A 16,292-nucleotide genomic window follows, 5' to 3' on the forward strand; every position below is an offset into this window, starting at 1 on the left:
TGGGAGACAAACAGACGCACAGAGTCTCCCAGGGACCCTTTCCTGTAGGTCAGAAGCCCCCTCCCACACACTAAATCAGGGCGCCTGTGTTACAAGGATTTGTTTAACTGACACAAACATGGAACACCCATAGAAACCACACAGCCTCTTTCCACTTTCTCTTATCCTCCAAAGCACTGCAGCTCGCACTGCCAACCACTGCACATCCACGGTGATGCTGTTTGTGAAGAGTAACCAATCACAGGTCCTGTCAGGCAGCCTGTGTGCTGAAATCGAGAGCTTAAAAAGGAAAAAAAAAAAAAATGACTCTCCATAATGTATGAGTGGAAGAATTACCTCCGAAGGCTTCACATCCCTGAAACTGAATCCAGGACCTAAGTAAGACGAGTGCATATGTACATCACTGCGCTTCTGTGTAATACAATAAGCTCAGCCTGGGGTAGGCAAACAAAAAAATCATACAATGTATACCTAGGGTGATCATTTGATATGAGATAAAGGTTCAACTTGAATGCAGCTGAAGGACAGTGAAAGATGCTGCAAGAAAATGAAACTGGTGGACTCATAACTCATAGTATCCACAACAGCACACAGCACAACACAGTACATCAATAAGATGCAGGGGGCAGAATCCCTGTGTGTCCTCATCATTTACCAGGGGTTCATTTTCCTAAGCATCATCATTTTTCTGTGAATATAAGCCTGGCTGTCTTCTTTTTTGCAGTGTGGGTTGCCAAGAGTGTTTGCAGGCATTTTGGATCCTTCACATAAGCTTTACATGCATATGATCAAGAAAAGATAAACAACAAGCAACACAGCATCATTCTAGCTCCTGAAGGTAGAGACAGAAAGAAAATCAATCATGTGCTGCTTTACTGCAAAGAAATGAATCTAAAGTCAACCCTTGTGCACCACAGGGCTCCTGTATGCTTTATGAGGTATCACCTACAATACAGTATCAATGAGATATCACTCGCTCAAACTTTTAAATGTCATTGCTTTAGAAACAGCTCCACCGTACCATGGAGATCGGAAGGGCTTCCAAAGCTCTGCTGCCAAGACGTTTGTCTCACCCACATTTAACAGCTGTTTTTCTGAAGTGGGCAGTAAACACTCAGCATGATAATTTGACTGACTTTCTCTCCTGCTTGGACAGTGAGGTAGAAGCCCAGTTTTATAAATATATCTATTATATAACTGTCCCTGTGTTCTTTGATCAAGAGAAAGAGGTTTGCGATTACAATTCACATTTATGACGTGTCAGTGGTAAAATTGGACTGTTATTTGTGAACATGTAGCATGAGAGCCGCAGCATAGCGCTACCTAACTACAGAGGGGCCGTTAAAAGATCGACAAAATTAAGGCAATAACCAAAAATAACATTCAAATAACACATTCGAATTATTGTTTATTTTCCAGAGTTTTTGATGGAATCTTTTTTGCTAAGTATGACTCAAACAAAACAAAACAAACACACTCTGTGGTTGAATTGCTGACATCACACTGACGTACAACTTGCACATCTGGCACAAGTGCCAGATGTTATAAGTGAACAGTTAACTAAAAGGCCTTAAAATCGTGTTTTATCAATGGGTCTTCATGAAAGCAAACGGAACATGAACAAAAATCAAAAGTGAGACTATTTTAGTTTTACTCCCAAGGGAGATTATTGTATTGTGTGTCACTGTCTTGTCACTACTTTGATGTGTGAGGTGATGTCAAGTCATTATTTGCAGCAATCAATACATTGGCAATCGTTTAGCTAAACTGTGATAACTGCGTTGCTAGGCAACTATTAATTAAACCACCGCTGATCCCGATTATTTGTATTCTTAGCATGGAACTCCTAAACGTAATACTTTTGGATCGTAGTAGATTTAAGTTTACTATATTGAGTCATAAAAACATAATGTAAGAATATTTTTTACCTCTTATAATTATTACATATTCAACCATAACCAGAATATTTCCTGAAGTAGTTCTAGTTTTACAAACTTGGTTTTCCTAGAAGCACATACTGTGCTGGGTGACGGGGATTTTGCTAAAGTCATTTCTTGTTGGGGTTGTAAAGAAGGATCTTCCTGTATAGGCTCAAGATATATTTCATTTGAGACCTGACTTTTCTTTTCACAACTCTGGCTTTTAAACTCAAATTAAGGAAAATGTCAGAATTCAGAGTTTAAAGTGATTATGTTGAATTGAACATTAGAATTATGGTTTTAAAGTAAGAATTATTACTTTAATGTGAAAATGATGAAACAAAAATTCAGAAATCAATTTCTTTCTTTCTTTTGTTAGTGTGTGTATGTGTGTGTGTCTAAGCGTCTTTCATGGGTTTTGTATATTTAGAAGAAAGTTTAAATGCACAACAGAACAACCAGCACACAAAATCTGCAGACTTGGTTCTCTGCTGTTCTCACTTCTCCCCAGTATGAAAGTCCTAAATCAAACTCAACTTCTTAAACTATCTGGGTACATTTCATGGTTGCAAAACCCCTGAGAACTCTCCAGTCATCCTGAAGCAGAACTGTATCAAACTTGACATGCTGACAGAAAGAGTTCACTCATGTCCAGAAACTCTGCTGCACAAAGCAAATATGCTTTGCCTTGGAAGTGACTGCTGCTCTGTCACCTCCCTCCCGTGCGTCTTTCACGTTGGCACAGTGTGCTCTGCCAATGGTGACCATCGTCATCGCATCCTCCTCTAACACATCATCATCATCATCATCATCCTCACAGTCATTCATCCCAGCCCACAAACTTCCAGGATGTCCAAATCCGTTTGTTATGTAACCATGCAGATGATTTAGCAAACAGGGAGCATTGCTTCCATCAAAGCTTCGGCGCTGAATGGAGCAGGAATCACTGTTGCTTTCCAGTCCAATCACTCTGAAAAGACTCACCCCTTCATAAACCGATCTGTGAAACGGATGGTACATTGAGTAATCCGTGGATGGATAGGCAACCAGGTCTGACACATGTTAAATAACGATCGTTTGTACACTAACACTGTCAATGTAAACGATTAAACAGACCCTGCGTAATGCGACTCCCACTTAAAGGCTTTTACGCATTTCCATAGAGACTGAATGTACTTGCTGTAGAACCCTGCAGAATCTGCATATCATGAGAACTATTAAATGGGACAGAAATGTAAATGCAAGACACGCTTGGATGGAGTAATCGTGGCCAAATTTGCCTCTATTCTTCTATCATATCCATATGTTCCACATGCAGCTCCTGACAGAAACATAATGCAGAATAACTGGTGTTCAGGTCAGACTGGTTTGAACAGTGGAGCAGCATGTTGTATAAAAGCACATTGCTCGGCGTTGTAACCCACGCAGATCCTGTTGAATTGACCTCGTTAAACACACAACGGTGAACAAAACGCATTAACTCTGCTCGGATTCTACCCGACATGAACCACAACGCGGTTTTGATCAGACAACACAGCGAGTAACACAACACACTTCACACTCCATTTCAGCGCGTCCTACCACAGAGAATGTTATCCAACAGCAGCGCAGGGCGGGGGGAGGGGGTGGTGCTGGTGCCGGCGGTTGGAGCGGAGGCTGAACTGGAATCGAGTCTTGAGGCAATCCCCAAAGCGTCTTCTGTGTCGGGCTTCGGCGCAGAGCACCACACACAGCCGATCTCCGGCTCTCAATGAGCGCAGCTGACGCGGCTGTCAGGTTGGCGTTGGAAGGCAACCCACTACTTCCTGTTACATCACAGGGCCTGAGAGCTGTGGCCACTTTCTCTCACTGCAGGATGGTTCGCCCCTCGACTCCCACACTCCAACGCAGCCGTGTAAACGCACTGGGTGTTGTTGACATGTTCTTACATTGTTGCCATTCTCTGGGTTAAGGATGCTCGGACTTACGGGCTGTTTGCTGTACTTTACTAGTTGTATCATAGCTAAATATGAGGTCTAAGCAACTTCATTTGTATGTTAAATAAATGTTTATTAAATCAACTTTAATGCCACATTGAAGCAGTATAGTTCACGTATCACAACCCTAAAAGACGCCCTGACAAACAGTAACATTGTAATAATAGCAGGCTTTATTTCTATAGCACCTTTCACATCAGTCACAAGCAAAAAATGCCCCTCAGCAATAAAGCTAACTTATAATGAGGCCAATTAAATTATAGCATTGGATCAAACGTTTAAAGGACATAAAACAATATTTAAAAAAGGTCCATAATAATAAAAGAAACTAAACCCTACAGTAAGGTCTTATTCTAATTTTAAAAGCCTCTGGGTTGAGAGGTAGATTATTCTGAGGGAGCGGATATGAAAAGGCCTTTCCACCAGCTGATCTTTTCTTAACTCTAGGGACACAGTATTCCCAATGAGAGCAGAGGAGTCTAGATGGAACATAGAGTAGAGATTTAACAGGTCTGATAGATTTGCTGGTGCCAAGCCATTTAAAATCTAGTAGATCAATGGAAGAACCATAAAATCCGATCAGACCTTTATAGGAAGCTTTAAAGAATGGAGTGAAGCAAGTATAAGCGTCAATTGAACTTGCTGCTGTATTCTGGACCGCCTGGAAATTTCTAAGGCACGAATCTACAAAATCAGACAGCAGTACAGTACATTGCAATAACTGAGCCTGGATGTTACAAATGCATGAATCAATGCCTCAGCATCAGTGAAGGACGGGAGAGCTCTAATTTTGGATATGTTACATAAGTGGATAAGAGCAATTTTTATGATGTCCTTGATCTGACAATTGAAGGAGAATCAAAAATAAGATGTTCCTTTTCCTTTCTCTTTGTCTAACACAAAGCACTCATTTCAAATTGGGTTTCTGTGATGGAAATATGTCCGATCGTCGTTCTTTTCTTAGCTCAGTTTTGGTAAACAATAGAGTAGCAGTTAAAGGTAATTATTCTCTGTGGGTTTGTCATGTCTCAACACTGTTCATATTATATATAGACTTTAGATCCTTTGTTAATATAAATATATTATTATGTACAGCTTAATTTATCAAACCATTTTGTGTACCATTTCACAACATGGAAACTAGAATGATTTTATAAGAAAAAGTACTGTTTGTGTTTGTTGGTCCAGATGAGGTTTGAAGATTTATTTCAAGGATCAGAATTATGGAATCTGCCAACTCCATGACCACACAGGAGTTTTTAAATACATTGTACATGTAAAGCCTTAAAATAAAATGTACATTTAATGCTTAGTAGGCCAGTTTGTCTGTTTTTTCTTGGTTCTTTCACCGGCTACAAAAGAATATAACAGATACAAGTCGGGCAAAGAAAGGGAGGCTATAATGGAAATTTATTATTTAGAATCTGACATTCATTTTTTTTTTTTTACAGGCAAAAAAAGGCATTAAAGCAAATACTGCATCCAAGAGAAACCAGGGCTGAGCTTCTTCAAAAGGTTACACAGCACTGCCCCCTTCTGATTATTCCTTACCTCGTTGAATTCCTGCAAACAGATGTAATAAACTCTAAACAGCTAACATGAGGAGTATGAGTTTTCAGTTGCAGGTCCGGCTCATTTCTGTCAAATCTGTGTGTGTTCTCTGATCGGTCAAAGCATGGGGAAATATGTCTTCATCTGTAACGCTCCCGCCTTTTTTAACATTTACAATAATTATATTAAGATATTGACGTGTTGCAGGAAAATTGTCTCAATGTCCACACAGTCACAGTGCGCTAAATACGCACCTTGATCGATATATGTGACTTTTACTGTGAACTGAATGACTTGCTTTAGAGTCTGTATGCAAGAACAGAGGTAGTCCCCGTCCTTTCATTCACAGAACAGTCATGAAAGCAGTGACATTAGTAACACTACGCAGGATCTGGGTGACAAACTAATATACAAACCGGATTCTTTTCTTTTTCTCCCAATTGCAAATGAAAGTGCTTCGACATACAGTATGTAGTAGGAAAATGGAAACAGTGTATTTCCTCTGGCTTTGCAGGAGTTTGGGGTTTTGCAAATGAGAAGCTGCCAGTGAACACGTTAACTTCACAAAGTTTACATTTACCACTTTGACTGACTTAGACTTACAATGACCTCCATTTGTGGAACTGAAAACTCAGATTTTCCTTCTAACTTAAGATTAATAAACTCCAAGTTCCTAATTAACCTGATCTCTGGATACAGCCAGCTCTGCACCAGTGGTTTATAAAACTGCATCAAAGTTATTACAAATATAAATAGGAACAAAATACATTGTTTATATTGATTTATTGCTGCGTTGACACAGTCCTCTGGATCCCAAAGTTTGCTTAAGAATGTTCTATATCTTTTTCTTGATCATGGAATTAAATCATTACTTTCAAAATACTGACATTTTCCCAAAACCACTACAGAGAAGCACTGGTCTCTGTATATACATAGTAAATATGCAGTAAAATAATTCGGTTTGCTAATGAACAAAAACACTTTGGTGTTTTTCTAAAAACCTACAGTAAAATGTTAATATCAGTTTGACCATAACAGGCCAATAAAAAGAGGTCAACACACAAATTTATATGCAAATCCGTTTTACACAGAATTGCTATATAAACTATAAGCAAAACAAATTTGTTCTTTGTCACAAAAACATTGAAACATGGTGGCTAATGGTTGACTATAAAGCAAATTCAGCTGCACTAGAAATGCTTTTCACACAAGCACTGCAGTTCTACAAAAACTACAGATATGAGTAAAGCTAACGATGAAATATGGACATAAACACAGAGACACTCCATAGTAACACCAGATTTAGTGCAGAGCCATGTGCTCAGGCTGAGGCTTTACGAAAGTTGTGGAGGTTTTTCCTTTTTATTCGGATGAACCCATGATCTGTAAAACAACAGAAAAACTCAATTGTAGTTTTATTTTCTTGATATGTCATTAAAGTGAAGTTAAGTTGTATACTATACTTTAATTTCCAAAAACAATGCATTCAGGTCATGTGTTTCCACCTTTTAAACAATACGTAATGAATTAAATTTAAAATCATCTTCATACCCTTTTTAAGTCTGATGCACTTTCTAAAACAGATTTTCTTGGATGAGAAGTTATTTTCATTTCCTCCACAGCCGCTGTAAACAAACTCCTCGCATTTCTTGGTCTCAGGATTGTATGCAAACCTCATCTCCGCTCCGTCACATGTCCCCCTGTCCACAGGACCAAAGCACACACCTTTACCCTTGGAATCTGTCAATCACAGCAAGCACCAGGAAAACAGTTAGTAATTAATGGCAGCAACTAACAATTATTCATTATCTCTCAGTGCTTAGTGGGCTCATCCTTTGAATTTAACATATTGATATGAATGATAACTCAACAAGGCTTCATATAGTTAAACATTAAAGTTCAGTGTGATTGAAATAGATTTTGTCAAGTGTCTGCAGGCTCTTGGACTTAAATCAACAGACTTAAAAAGGCAGAGCTGTTATCATGGCTCCCCATGGGGCCGTATAAGCTCTTAACTTTGATTTATTCTGTAGCTTTCTTCATGGTGAGAGACAGGGCCACATTTCAACTGTAAGAGAGCCTGTTAGCAGCCCTGAGTGGTCTTTCACACTACTGATGGACATTGATTTTCATGGGTAAACATCTCGGTCATCATTTGAACCTGGAGGAGAAACCTAAAATATTCAATAACATACATTTGAGCACACTCAAGGGACATACAGATCTTCTTTTGTTAACAATTGTGAATAGAAGTCTTATTTATTTATGAACAATTATCAACAGATAAAGAACAAGAAAACCTGCTGGAATGGTTTGTTTTCTGTAATTTTCCTGCTCCAGCTCAGCCCTCTGAGCAATGGATGAACATATACAACATGTTCTAAATGAATCATATTTTCACCATCCAGAAACGCTACAACCTCAGGATGTTCAAAACACAAAGCAATACAAGCAGAAAGATTGAGTGTTAGACTGGGTTTAGAATGGTGTTCTGACAGTGGTGCATTAGTATAAGTACGCTTTTTGAATGGAATATCCAAACAGGGACGTTTTCACGATTCTGGACCCAAAACTGCTTCTGTTTAGCGTTAATTTACTGCAACTATACAAGCACAGCGGTCCGGTGTCACCAGCGTGTGCATCATCATGCAGCCACAAGATGTCGCTCTTTAGTTTCTCAGTGGCCGCATCTACTTGGTACACTCCCACCTTGTGGGATAATTCTGTAATATTAATTTTCCAGTTTTTGTTACTTTGAAATTCAAATACTCCAATTTAAAGTCACAGATAAAAAAAATAAAAAGAATCATCTGACATTTGTTACTGTTACAAATCATGAATAAATATGATTCTATAAATCTGTCTAATGTAAGATCTGAATAATTCATTGTTCCTTTATGGAGTTTTACTCTCATACCACGTTGTTTCTAAAACATATTTTGTATGATGGCAGCAATTTTAATATAGAAATATAGTAAAACATAGATTGATAAAAGGCAGAAACTCCTGAATCTCTCCCCCTCCGTGTTTCCTGACAGGAGCGAAATTGAATTCTTAAAATTATAACTCTTTGGAGGAGTTGTGGGAGGCCGGGGTCTCCCTGTGCTCTCCTGCCAAGGCACAAAAGAGCCTTGAAACACAACAAGGGTGATATGTGCTCCCTCACCGCTAATGCACAATAAAATTAGTAAATGGGAATATGTGACAAATGGGCTGTGGGATGAAAGGAGTCACGGACAAGATTTTCTTTCTGCCCTTTACCTTTGAAAACAGCAGCAATTTTGTAAGCTGTCCACCATCTGTGCATCAAGGTACCTTCACATTTATTTAATTTTATTGTTGTACAGCAAACACTGCTTTAGTGAACAATGTAGATTTGCTTGAGGTTTTAGTATAGTCGCTACTCTGTGGACGAAATTATTGATTTAATTAAACCTCAAAAGAGTTAAATAAGACCTAACAAGAGTCCACTTTCCCACACGTATGGTCCTCTGTGAATTTGGAAATGGATTGTTCTGCATATTTTGTGCATGTTTTGATGTTTTTATTTCTGTGAAAACAAAACATATTTTTCTCTTATTTTGAAAGAATTTGTCGCAGTTTATTTTAGAATTTGTTATTGCTGATCAAGGTTTGTGAAGTAGAAACTGCAATGCAGCAGGTTAAACAAAAAACATCTTATTATAGTGTGTAGGAAGTGTAGGGAATTTTCATCTCATGTTATTGCTGTAAATTTGACCACTGTCTTCAAACTCCAGTCTGCAAACCTTTGCTAATTTATGTGTTTTCATTCAAATTAGCCTATAATTTAACATGAAAAACTGCTTTCACACTTATACTTTCTTACCTCTTGTCTCTTGGTCACTGCCATTCAACCGCACTCGTCTGACTTGATTCAGTCTTTCTGATAAGCAAAAACACAAATCAGCTGTGTCATGAAGTTAGTTAAACATTCTGAAATAAATGTAATGCTCCTTCTCACTGAGATGGAGATAAAACCAAATCACAACAATGTGTGCACATGTGCCGTCACAGTCACTTACTTCTGACCACTATAAAACAACTAACTGATGTTATTTGCATCTTTTTCTGGTCTACAGCACAGATGAATAAGCAAATCCACAGAGTGACAGACACTGAATGTGAGGTAATTGCATGGTAAACTACTGTAGGCTAATGGCCTCAGCATACAGAACATTAAGACATGACGTGCATTGCGGTGTACAGCGAGTCTTACTAGGTGCGATGGTTGGGAGCACAGATTCTCCAGCAGACTCTGTGTGCACCTCCGGGACCGTACTACGTTTTGCTATAGTGACAAAAAGGTAAAAAAAAATAACTTCATTATATGTCCATTGATGTCTATCGAACACAACCACACAACCACAACCAGATGTGGGCCAAAGTTTTTACTTTGCCTACATTTAGTGTAAATCTTTTCGAATCCCAGCGATCAATCATAATTGAAGTACAGTCTGTTTAATTCCATTAGTATCTGACTAGAAGTGGTGTTGGTCTGCAAATAGATATCATCTACTAATGAAACCAGACAGACTCATCTATCTGAAAGTGTTATCCACGGAAAATGAAAAATCACACAAGCTTTTCCAATTGATTTTCAGTACCGCGAAGGCTGACAGTTGAACTGGTCACAGTTGAGTCACTTTCATGTTATTTTCTTTGACAATTTCAGTATCTAAATGGCTTCTAAGTTGTGCCTAAGTCTGGCATAATTGAGTGTGTTTTGGCAATTTTAAACCGACTCAAATGCTAAATCAAAGAGAAATGTGATTTCATGGTCAGCTAAAATTCATCAGAAAGTTAATTTTCTGAGGCAGAGCTCTTGTGATTATGTCACCACTCTGAAAATGGGTTTTTGTTTTGCAGCAACTGTGATCGGCTCTGCCTTGAATGTCTGTTACCTCAGAAGCATATAAATTATATCTTGCTTACTGCTTTGAGGCTTTGAGGTAAAAGCAGGGAAGTAATTATTCCTGTTTGGCCACATTAAAGAGCTCAGAACACCAGGTGAAAACTGGACAGACTACAGTTACAAATTGTCAGTCCTACAGTTAGTGTCTAAGGCTGAGGTGGGCCGTAAGATGTGTTGTCTCTTTTAAAGCCTTAGGAACATGTACGTTTTTGTCCGCATTCGCAGTGGCTGAACACAGCGACCACTTCGATTTTTTATTGAGAGAATCTAACATTGCCACTGCCTTGACAGTTTGGGTGTTTGCCAGTCTTGACGATAAAAACGACAAAAGTTCAACTTCGCCTACCTGGGTTTTGACATTTCCTCTGGCAATCAGCCAAGCTCATGAATTTGTTGGCATTGCCAAAGCAGCCGCCGTAATAGAAGAGCTTGCACTGCTGACTCTCGCTGTCAAAGAAGTAGCGCCTCAACAGCCCTCGACAGGGACCAGGAGCCTCCGGTAAATGACAGGGGTTCTTGTCCTCTAGAAAATGAAGAAGAACAAGTGTAAGAGACTTGGAAACTGCTCTATTACATCACTTAATTGTAGAGTATTTTGCTTAATAAATATATGTGTGAAATTTCATTATAGTGCACTGTCAAAGGTTTTATCCTCATCATCAGCTCTGGTTTAAAAACAAAATGTTTGACTTTGAGCTTTTGAATTATTGAACATAAGGATTCAACTTTTTTTCAACTGACCAAGAAAGGAAGAAAGAATAAGACAAAAGTGCCAACTAGGTCTCTACATTCCACGTGATCCACTTCCCTCAGCTTCACTTTCCATTGATCAGTGTTACTTTTCAGTTCCTTGTCTTTTTCTTTCTGTCCTCTTCTCTTTTGTTTTTTGCTCGGAGCACAGAACTCCACTGACTCTGAAAGCAGATTCTCTTTTAAAAAAAAAACATGACTTTTTTTTTTTTTTTTTTACTGCCTTGATTGAATTTTTTAGGGTTTGCTTTTGGGGGGCCTGGACCATTGGAGAAATAAAATCAGAGATTATATACAGTAAATAAAGCAAAACTGTAAGGCAGTGAACGACACTTGAAAGAGAATGCTGAAAAGCTCTGGACTGTAGTAAATATGTGGGCAGGGAAGGTATAGACGCTGAATATGCACCCGCTCGAGTGCATGGCCATGACCCATTTGGCAATCAGTGGCCACTTGGTCACAGGCAGCCCATTTCCTGTCTGCTCAGCAGTACAGTGACGTTTCTCCTCCAGTCAGGTCTCAGATTCAACTTCACTTCCAATCCTCCCCTGATAGCTGAAATGTTAGCTTGTCCCCGATGAATCTTCTGTCAAATATGTTCTACCTCTTACCTCAGTTTTCACTCCTTGTGTCTGCAGTTGTCCCGTATATTATCGCCCTTGGGTAAGTGGTCTGCTTATATAGCTCTTTTTGCCTCTCACTCACCCATTCACACACATCAGTGACTGCAGCTGCCATGCAAGGTGCTCAACTGACCCACTGGGAAAAACTTGGGGTTTATTCTCTTGCCCAAGGACAATTTGACATGTAGGAGGGACAGGGAGTTGAGCCAGTGACCCTGTGGTTGGTGGAGGACAGTATTACCCATTAAACCACAGTCATCTTTCCAGCTCTACATTACAGTTTGATGCTCATCTAAGTTCTGCATCCTTTATTTTGTACGATCATTTTTGGTTCTAATTGTACAGTTTTGTTCCTTGAATGCGGGCAGCAGGGTGGTGGAGTGGTTAGCTCTGGTGCCTCGCAGCTAGAAGGTCACGGGTTTGAGCCCCGGCCAGCTGTAGCCTTTCTGTGTCAGGTCCAAAAACACGCATGTTAGGTTAATTGGTGAATCTAAAATGGCCCGTAGGTGTGAATGTGAGTGTGAGTGGTTGTCTGTCTGTGTATGTCCTAAAATCTAGTAACAGGCTCATGCTTGAGTCAAGTTTGTGACACAATCACAACAATAGCGTGAAATGCATCACAACCAGTGAACCAGTGAACTGGCTCAGTTTCCAACAGACTTCAGTGGCAACTTCAAACCAGCACAGGTGGAGTCTGACAAGCTGTGACCAGCCTATCAACATTTCTCAACGGCAGTGCAGAGTGTGCATCCAACCATGGCAAGTACACTGGATTAATGGTGTACCACACACAAGGATACTCACGAGTGCACACTCATGCTGTGAACACAAACTGTGATCAAACCCGGTGAACCTCAATTAAAATTTTATCATAATTCATTTTGATCAAAGCTCTTTTACTCTGATCATAATGTCCATGTTTTTTTTGTGTGTTTGAATAATAATGTTTGTTCTGTTTAATTCTTACATTTATTCTTTCTTTTCTATTTAACATATGGAAAAAATAAGACAAATGCACATTGTTTGCATGCTTGCATATTTTGCTAATAAATCAATTCTTAATCCCATTTTCAAAAATGCAAGTTTCGTGCGCTTGTCTATTAAGTGATGCCCAATGCATATAGAACATTTTGTTCTATCTGTTGCAGACATGGAGCCTTAGATTTGAATAGTATTTGCCTGTGTGGAAAAAAAAATATAACCTCAATAAAGATCTGAAGCAACACAATATACACATATGAGTATATTGAGTCTATTTTTTCCAGTCTCAAATCTACATGGTTTCTAAAGAGCTACATTAGGTATGAACAGCTGTTACTCTCAGTGAAGCTCTGCAAAGCTAATTAGCAATGACATTCCTGTCCTGTATTTGTCTGCATAAAATATGGTCATCTAATATCTACTACACCATTACACTACAAGCTCATTATTTCAGTCTGAGTCTTTAGTCGAAAACTTCACAGATGCCATTCCTAACTGTAGCCACGGCAAACAATGTTAACCAGTATGTCAATAGTGTAGATTCATTTGTCCCCATCTTCCAACACAGACCAGTCAAGGCTGAAAACCAAAAATGTACATTAAATGTATCACTGAAAAGGCACATTGGTGCTTTTGCATGCTAAACTTTTGTAACTACAGGTTGATTCATCAACCACTGAAGAAACACAAAATCATATTTCTCACCCATAAGTTAATTATGAGGGTTTGCCAACGAATCACAAGCAGGAAGATAAATGTCCTTCATCATTGGGCTGACGTTTTATATATCAGCTTAGTAAACCTGAATAAACAGTTCCTCCTGAAGCAGCTCCTGAGGATTTTGGCTGCTGTCCAACAAGAATATCATTATTTCTGCAAAACAGACTTCAAAACTGCTGATTATTGTGTTTTTAACTTGGAAAATATATCCCCCCTGGTTGATTTAACCAAACAAACAACTTAGAATTAAAGGAATATTTTAACAGAAGTATAGTCTGCATATGATATTTACTGAGGAATCTTTGATGAAGGGATAGTTGCATTCACATAAACAACCTGTGCTCAGAAGTATCTATCTATGTATTTAGTGTGATCTTTGAACATAACCAGATGGATGTAGCCTTGTGTATAAGCATAATTGCCACATTGTTTTAATTGTCCCTCACTAGCGTCCACAGAACATGCCGTCTTTCCAGGTTTAGAAAGGGACAGTTACAATTGGCTGAACGGGAAGTGCTGATTAAAAAACACAAACTCAATCACAGTTGAAATAAACCAAAGCGGAATTCTGTTGGGATGTTTGACTTGTGTGTAATTAAATGTGTCTGCGCTCACTGTGTCCCAGCAGACGGTCTAACGAAGCTGCCCGAGGATGTTTCGGCTACATGAGCTCTGTTTGGTTTATCTGTTAAGTCTTTGAACAACCACACTCTGCTGAAGGGTGAACACGATTGAAATGCTATCATTGTAACATCTAAACACATTTATTAGGTGACTTTGACTTATGTAAAAGCATGGGCAAAGAGATGTGTCAAAGGGTAGTCGCAGCACACTCTCCAGAGCAATGCAGCAATGAATAATTCAGAAACAAATCTCTATTAAAGCTGTGAAGTTGGAGGAGGTGATTTGTGTTTTTGAGAAGAATTATCGGTCAGCTTTTATTTCAAGTGTGAATCATGCGGCCCATCATTCCAGAGAGTTTTGGCTGCTCTCCAAAGAGAACCATAATATTTCAGCACAACACATGTTGAGGGGTAGCCGGGTTTGGCTTTGAAGAGCCCCATACTTTCATGATCGGTCGACAATTAATCTAATGAAAACAGCCTATATTGTATCACCCAATGCTGCCTTTGTTTCTCACTACTTATTTTCCTGTTTCAATTTTCTTCAACGGATGTTCCTGCCACAGGCTTGCTAAGGACTCCTGCAGAGAAAACCCAATTCTTCTTTCAGGCGTAAAAACAACAGCAGCCACTGGATGGAGACAGACATAATCCAATCAGACAGACACTGACCTCTAGCATTATCAGCCTACTCACATTCCAGTCAACAGTCCTTTTGATTGTCTACGAAAATCAGGTAATTATTTGGTTTATAACTAGATGTCTTGCTTTGTCCAACTGTCAGAACTAAATTTCACATTATCATTTTAATGTGACAAAGGAAAAATGACTAATTTGCTAATCAAGAAATTGTTTAGAGGCTACAATGTCAGCTCACCTCTTCACTTTCCAAAATCTCTAACATTATTATCATTCCTGTCTCATCCAGCAGCATCATATTGTTTGTGCTGCTCGCTTTCGTGCCCGTTTCTTTGCTTTGTTTTTTTAACAATGTCTGTGCTCACAGACTGAGCATAAGCCCTGAGCCAAGGACACAAAAGTGCACCTTTCACAGAGGAACACTGTGTTTCATGTCTATGACCACTTCAAGTAGGGCTGTAAAAAGGAAAACCAGACTAAAGGAAAAGTTAGGGAAACTCTGAGTCACGGGGGTTTCAGTGAAACATCAGGGCTAGAGAGTTTAAGCTGGAAAAAAAAAGGAAAGTCAATATGTTCTCCAAGTGGGTACGTGACCTTTACAACTAAAAATAATGTTCAACTGTCACATGTAGGAAACATGAGAAAGTGTACCTACAGTAACCGATAGGCGAAATATATCTAACCAGGGTGTGTCACCTGGCTGTCTTTGTTGGGGGGGGGGCAGCGTTTGTGAGATTTCAAATGTCAGTGGTTTGATGATAACTAACTTACTGCTCTGAATGGGTAAGATTTCAGGCAGTGCACCACAAAAAAAAAAAAAACCAAGACTTTTGCCCTTGAGAACTGCTTTCAAAAAGTTAGAAGTGTGATGACCTTTTTAAATGTCTCTGGCTGTTTAATAAAATTCTTCCAGGAAAGGTCTACACTCTCTTTTTTGAGTCTGTACTCAACTGTGTGTACTTATACAAAGAGACATTCAGCATGGTATTGTATGGGCATGGTAAAAGAGGACGTGCTACAATACTGCAACATTGATGGGTGCTGCTGAACCGGTGCAAATTAAAACACTGTTGTTAATTTAGTTTTATTTGAAATTCATTTGCAAATGCATTAGATTTAATAAGCCAAACCAAATTGATTGTCTGACACCAATTTTACTGCAATAGAGCTCGCGGCCTAATTTTCCCATCACTGTTTGAAGTGACCACTCAGGACTGTTTGTAAAATATACACTAGCTTTGTCCACCTGCCATTTTAACACTACAGTTTTATTCTTTCTCCCAGAAGTACTTCATCTTTAAGGCTGGAAAACTCCTAACACACTGTTTACTGCTGTATCATCATACCGCCTATATTCTGTTTTATATTCTTCCATATCTGACTTTAAGCACTATGACATTTTCAATTTCAAGACTTATTACTTTTATGGCTGCACAAATAAATCAAGCTGAAAAATGTCTAGATGTCTAAAAAAAACCTTTCATTGTGATTGGTGAAGTTTTTTTAAATATAAAATCATGCGAATGTCTTTACATGAGATTGCTCTCATCATTAACTTGGATCAGTTAGGTTTGATT

General features: G+C 38.9%; 2 protein-coding genes across 2 annotated transcripts in view; both read right to left on the reverse strand.

Annotated features, from left to right (window-relative positions):
- Window positions 1–3,721, reverse strand: part of LOC137132790 (calcitonin gene-related peptide type 1 receptor) — a 29,559-nt gene extending 25,838 nt beyond the window's left edge. The window contains exon 1 of the mRNA XM_067515762.1: window positions 3,501–3,721. The gene's annotated coding sequence lies outside the window, so the exon portion shown is untranslated. The remainder of the gene's footprint in view (window positions 1–3,500) is intronic.
- Window positions 3,722–5,278: 1,557 nt separating this feature from the next.
- tfpia (tissue factor pathway inhibitor a) overlaps window positions 5,279–16,292 on the reverse strand; it is a 38,264-nt gene continuing 27,250 nt past the window's right edge. Inside the window, exons 3-7 of the mRNA XM_067516497.1 lie at window positions 10,726–10,902; window positions 9,684–9,755; window positions 9,294–9,350; window positions 6,998–7,186; window positions 5,279–6,829 (exon numbers count right to left, since the gene is read on the reverse strand). Of these exons, the coding sequence (XP_067372598.1) occupies window positions 6,768–6,829; window positions 6,998–7,186; window positions 9,294–9,350; window positions 9,684–9,755; window positions 10,726–10,902 (557 nt within the window). The 3' untranslated portion in view covers window positions 5,279–6,767. The remainder of the gene's footprint in view (window positions 6,830–6,997; window positions 7,187–9,293; window positions 9,351–9,683; window positions 9,756–10,725; window positions 10,903–16,292) is intronic.

The sequence above is a fragment of the Channa argus genome, chromosome 9 (assembly GCF_033026475.1).
Source record: "Channa argus isolate prfri chromosome 9, Channa argus male v1.0, whole genome shotgun sequence".
NCBI lineage: Eukaryota > Metazoa > Chordata > Actinopteri > Anabantiformes > Channidae > Channa > Channa argus.